Source organism: Dermochelys coriacea, chromosome 3 (genome assembly GCF_009764565.3).
Source record: "Dermochelys coriacea isolate rDerCor1 chromosome 3, rDerCor1.pri.v4, whole genome shotgun sequence".
In the NCBI taxonomy this organism is placed as follows: domain Eukaryota; kingdom Metazoa; phylum Chordata; order Testudines; family Dermochelyidae; genus Dermochelys; species Dermochelys coriacea.
This window is the reverse complement of record NC_050070.1, coordinates 668157-674156: the sequence shown is the minus strand read 5'-3', so window position 1 is coordinate 674156 and position 6000 is coordinate 668157. Positions and strand designations below refer to the sequence as shown.

Here is a 6000-nt window from a genome sequence, read left to right as displayed (position 1 = left end):
GAAGACCTGGACTTCGCAGATGGTGTCGCTCTCCTACCACATACCCAACCCCATATACAAGAAAAAACAACTCAACGCATTCAGCCAGAAAATTGGACTGAAAATCAACCTCAATAAGACAGGTTTCAGAGTAGCAGCCGTGTTAGTCTGTATTCGCAAAAAGAAAAGGAGTACTTGTGGCACCTTAGAGACTAACAAATTTATTAGAGCATAAGCTTTCGTGAGCTACAGCATCCGATGAAGTGAGCTGTAGCTCACGAAAGCTTATGCTCTAATAAATTTGTTAGTCTCTAAGGTGCCACAAGTACTCCTTTTCTTTTCGCAATAAGACAGATATCGTGATCTTTAATATTGCCTCACCATCACCAGTATGGATAGAGGATTATGTTCTCACCAATGTAGAAACATTCACATACTTGGGCAGCACCATCAGCCAGGATGGTGGAACAAGCCAGGACATCTGGAACAAAATCAATAAAGCCAGGAACACTTTCAGGAGCTTAAATACAGTCTGGAAATCATCAATATACAACACCAAATCCAAACTCAAGATTTATCAGAGCTGTGTACTTTCAACGCTACTTTGCAGAATGCTGAGGAAAGAGAAAGTCTGGGGAAAGAGAAAGTCTGACATGTCCAAACTATCTTCATTCCATAACCTGCCTCAGAAAAATCCTCCGTATCTTTTGGCCCAGAACAATCTCAAACTAAGATCTATTGACACAGTGCAGCCAAGAGGATCTGAGCACCATCATTGCCAGGAAGTGTTGGAGATGGATCTGTCGTGTGCTTCGGATGGAAACTGATTCCATCACCAGAGTAGCAATAAGATGGACACTTGAAGGCAAGCGAAAATAAGGCTGCCTAAAACCAACATGGCGAAGAGCTGTGGAAGCCAAGCTGAAAAACCTGGGGCACAGTTGGGGAACCATTGAAAGACTTGCCAGAAACAGACAGGAGTGGAGGAGCTTCATCCCTGCCCTAAATGCCAGAGCCGTAATAGGAACATGATGATGATGATGACACAAGAAAGAGATCTTGGAGCCATTGTGGATAGTTCTCTGAAAACTTCCACTCAATCTGCAGCAGCAGTCAAAAAAGCTAACAGCGTGTTGGGAATCATTAGGAAAGGGATAGATAATAAGACAAAATATCATATTTCCTCTATATAAATCCACACCCACATCTTGAATATTGCATGCAGATGTGGTCACCCCATCTCAAAAAAGAGATATTGGAATTGGAAAAGGTTCAGAAAAGGGCAACAAAAATGATGAGGGGTATGGAACAGCTTCCTTTAGGAGAGATGAATAAGACTGGGACTTTTCAGCATGGAAAAGAGATGACTAAGGGGGGGAGATGATAGAGGTCTATGAAATCATGAGTGGTGTGGAGAAAGTAGATAAGGAAGTGTTATTTACTCTTTCTCATAACACAAGAATTAGGGATCACCCAATGAAATTAATAGGCAGCAGGTTTAAAACAAACAAAAGGAAGTATTTTTTCACACAACGCACAATGCTTCCCCAAAAGTTTTTCCACCAAATGCATCCGATGAAGTGAGCTGTAGCTCACGAAAGCTTATGCTCTAATAAATTTGGTAGTCTCTAAGGTGCCACAAGTCCTCCTTTTCTTTTTGCGAATACAGACTAACACGGCTGCTACTCTGAAACCTGAGTATGCTCAGTTCATGTGAGCATGCTCAGTATACCCTAAGTAGCAAATTCGGTCAGGTAGCATTATTCACACTACATGGCTGCTGGTCAGCTGTGGGAGCCCCCAATGTCACAGAGGTTTCTGGAAGTCACAGATTCTGTGACTTCCTGACTTCTGTGACCTAATTGTAGCCTTAGGTATAAGCCAGGATGGGCAGGGATGGTGGCCCTAGCCTTGGTGTCCCAAGCTGGGAATGGGCGACGGGATGGATCACTTGATGATTGCCTGTCCTGTTCATTCCCTCTGGGGCATCTGGCATTGGCCACTGTCGGAAGACAGGATACTGGGCTGGATGGACCTTTGGTCTGACCCAGTATGGCTGTTCTTATGATCCTAGGGTGCTTTTCCCACTTAAGGCAGTGCTTGTGTAACCCACGCACCTCCTGGGTGTGGTTCTTCTGTCCCATATAGTGGCACTGAGACAGTTGGCTTTTAGCTCATGTGGTAGAGGCTCATGCACTAAGCTCCAGAGGCCCCAGGTTTGATTCCGCCTGCCGACGACCAACCGGGGTCTGTTGGTGTTACACTTGCACTGCCAGCCCTGAATTCTCACTAGAGAACCCATAGAAGAGTAGTAGGGGAATAATAAAATAGTGTTTGCTTTTGTTATATTGGAACAGTAACCACTCTAGGCTAATGTGTTTCTGCATTCTAGAAGTTGTTGGAAGAAGCTGGGGGTTTCTACAACTGCATAGGGGGATGGGCTCTTGTCACCTGGGGAAGTAGGGGAGACAGTTTGGATTGATAGTGTTAATTTTGCAACCATGAGGTTTAAAAACTTGATTTTTAAAAATGGAACCTTAGATTCTGGATCCTGACTCTGTAGTGATGAAAGCTACTCTGTAATGTAGACAGCTGTTACCAGAATAGGTTGGCCCAGAACAGGACTGTAGGCCCACATTAGATTTGGATTAACTATGTTTTTAAATTGAGTTGTGATATTGGCATGACCAATAGGCCCAAAGCACATGACCAAAAAGGAAATCATAAGAAAGAAGAGTTGTGTTAAAGTGACCCTTTGAAATACAAGCATTCCCTTTTTTAAGGTTTGAACTAAAGTACTAGAAATAAAACATCATTAATTGCAGTAAATACTTGGCTATATAAAAAACTCCTTCACCTGACCTTAGCTAAGGTTCAATAATTGGTAATGACATCACTTTATGTTAAGCATATAAAAATAAACTCTTAAAGGGTTCATTGCTAATAACTGCCTGACCAAGTTGGAGCTGACCAATGAGTCTAAGGACCCCTGGCTTTAGCCCATTTGTAAGTACCTGGATCAAATACTTTTGTTCTGTTTGGCTGTGGTAAATTGCTATTTATATAGGCTTTTTAGGCATGGTTAGCTCAATTGCATAAATACCATTTGACCTTTGGGAATTGAATAAAGGAATTTATGGTTAAATTAGTGTCATGGTAATACTCTGCATAAATAATAACTCCAACACCCAGGCAGGGGCTCCACAGAGCAGAAGGGAGGAGAGTAGAATCCAGGTAGCAATTGCAAGGCTTTCGCCAACCTACTGTAGGGAAGCATGTGTTCATGAACAGCCAGAATGAGATTAATAGATTCTAAAGCCACCAGGAAACATTGTGATAATCTAGTATGGCCTCCTGTAAAAAACAGGCAGAGAATGACCCACAATGATTCCTAGAGCAGATCTTTTATAAAACCTTTTTTATAAAACATTGCCAGTGATGGAGAATCTACCATGACCCTTAGTGAATTGTTCCAGTGGTTAATTACTCTCACTGTGACAAAATGTACGCCTTATTTCCAGTCTGAATTTCTCTAGTTTCAGCTTTCAGCCACTGGATTGTGTTAAACCTTTTTCTGCCAGACTGAAGAACCCATGATCAAATATTTGTTCCCCCTGTCAGTATTTATGGACTGCGATGTCCAGCCAAATAGACTGAGCACTATAAGGGAGGCTTTCTAATCCTTGAATCATTCTTGTGGCCCCTCTCTGACCCCTCTCCTGTTGATCAATATCTGACTTGAGCTGTACTTGACACCTGAATTGCACTCTAGCAGTGGTAGCACCAGTGCCAGATACAGAGGGAAAATCACCTCGCTGCTCCTACTGGAAGTTCTCCGTACCCCTGTTAGCCCCTTGGGCTGCAGCCTGGCCCATGTTCAGCTGATTACTCACCAGGGCCCCAACTCTCTTTGGGAGTTGCTGCCCCAGGCAGCATGCCTGGTGCCTGGATGGACGGGGGGCACTCATCTGTGGGGGAGGGCAGGCTGCGCCCATCCCCCTGGCCTCACGCCTGGTGCCTGCATGGACGGGGGGCACTCATCTGTGGGGGAGGGCAGGCTGCGCCCATCCTCCTGGCCTCACGCCTGGTGCCTGCATGGACGCGGGGGCCGCCAGCTGGGGGGCAGGGCAGGTGCGCCCATCCCCCTGGCCTCACGCCTGGTGCCTGGATGGACGGGGGGCACTCATCTGTGGGGGAGGGCAGGCTGCGCCCATCCCCCTGGCCTCACGCCTGGTGCCTGCATGGACGGGGGGGGCCGCCAGCTGGGGGGCAGGGCAGGCTGCGCCCATCCCCCTGGCCTCACGCCTGGTGCCTGCATGGACGGGGGGCACTCATCTGTGGGGGAGGGCAGGCTGCGCCCATCCTCCTGGCCTCACGCCTGGTGCCTGCATGGACGGGGGGGCCGCCAGCTGGGGGGCAGGGCAGGTGCGCCCATCCCCCTGGCCTCACGCCTGGTGCCTGGATGGACGGGGGGCACTCATCTGTGGGGGAGGGCAGGCTGCGCCCATCCCCCTGGCCTCACGCCTGGTGCCTGCATGGACGGGGGGGGCCGCCAGCTGGGGGGCAGGGCAGGCTGCGCCCATCCCCCTGGCCTCACGCCTGGTGCCTGCATGGACGGGGGGCACTCATCTGTGGGGGAGGGCAGGCTGCGCCCATCCCCCTGGCCTCACGCCTGGTGCCTGCATGGACGGGGGGGGCCGCCAGCTGGGGGGCAGGGCAGGCTGCGCCCATCCCCCTGGCCTCACGCCTGGTGCCTGCATGGACGGGGGGCACTCATCTGTGGGGGAGGGCAGGCTGCGCCCATCCTCCTGGTCTCACGCCTGGTGCCTGCATGGACGGGGGGGCCGCCAGCTGGGGGGCAGGGCAGGCTGCGCCCATCCCCCTGGCCTCACGCCTGGTGCCTGGATGGACGGGGGGGCCGCCAGCTGGGGGGCTGGGCAGGCTGCGCCCATCCCCCTGGCCCCGGGCCGCCCCGCCTCAGCCAGGGCCGCCGGTCAGAGCGTTCCAGAGGCCCCGCCCCCAGCGCGGTACCTGCCCGGCTGGAGGGGCGGGCTCTGCCCGGGCGCCCTCCAATCGGGAGGCGGCGGCGGCGGGCCGGGCGCGTGTCATTGGTCCGCCTGTGCGGGCCGCCAGCAGGGTGCGTTGCGCCGGGCTGCGGTTAGTGCCGCGGCTGTCGGCGACGTAGGGAGCAGCCCGGGCGGCGGCGGCGGCGGCGGCGAGAGCGGGAGGCGCCGGGCCCAGCCCAGCCCAGCCCGGTGAGTGCGGCCTGTGGGCGGCCGGGCCGACCCCGTCTGCTGCGGGCGGGCGCTGAGGGCCGCGACGGGCCTGGGGCGGCCCGGGCCGGTGAGCGGGGCCGGCGGCGGCGAGGGCCCGAGGCCCGGCCCGGCCCGGCGGGGCGGGGGGTCTCCGGGCGGGGCGGGGCGGGCGCTGAGCGGGGCTGCGGGGCTCCCGGCTCTCATCTGCTTCTCCCCGGGCGGGACGGAGACGTCCCATTAGCGGGAGCTGGGGCGGCGGGGGAGCCTGGTGCGCGGGGTCTGCCCCGGTAGCCGAGACCTAGCTTGGGCCCTTGCTGGGCAAGTCCCCGTCTGCTGCTCGCCACCTGGCCGGTGCGCGTGTGAGCTAGTGACGCTTCCCCGTGGCAGAGCTGGCCCCAAATCCGCCTCGTCCCTTGGTCCAGGGATCTGCTGCGTCGAAATGATTCTGGGAAGTCTCGGAGACCAGCCGACGGTGCTGCTGGCTGGGTCCCAGCCCACTCGCACCCATGTGTAGGGCTCGCTCTTGGCACGTCTGGTAATGCCCCGAAAAAGGCAGCTCTGCCTGCCTGAGCAGCAAGATTTCTCCCCCTTAACCAAGCCCTTGCTCTTTAGCCTTCCCAGAAAGCAAGGCATGCAGCCTAAGTGTGTGAGAGAGACTGAGGCCCCCCCAGTGATTGACTCAAAACTATCTGTGGGGGAATGGGAAACGAGCAAAACTCTTTGGCCTCTGCTGGATCAGATTTCACAGAGAGACTGTTCTCCCTAA

General features: G+C 53.6%; 2 protein-coding genes across 5 annotated transcripts in view; both read left to right on the top strand.

Moving 5' to 3' along the window:
• Positions 1-4662: 4662 nt before the first annotated feature.
• Positions 4663-5238, top strand: LOC119852549 (glycine-rich cell wall structural protein 1.0-like). The gene has a single exon (XM_038393828.1). It carries the CDS (start codon positions 4663-4665, stop codon positions 5236-5238), a length of 576 nt encoding a protein of 191 aa, XP_038249756.1.
• The window catches only part of NRBP1 (nuclear receptor binding protein 1), a 75781-nt gene continuing 74849 nt past the window's right edge, over positions 5069-6000 (top strand). For 2 of the 4 annotated variants that reach the window (XM_043509921.1, XM_043509920.1), the window contains exon 1: positions 5069-5224. The gene's annotated coding sequence lies outside the window, so the exon portion shown is untranslated. Of the gene's footprint in view, positions 5235-6000 lie in introns of all 4 variants that reach the window. The other 2 variants (XM_038397435.2, XM_038397434.2) reach the window with 2 other exon arrangements.

Excerpts from the sequence above, each read along its gene's own strand:
- LOC119852549 (XM_038393828.1), top strand. The coding sequence starts at position 4,663 with ATGGACGGGGGGGGCCGCCAGCTGGGGGGCAGGGCAGGCTGCGCCCAT.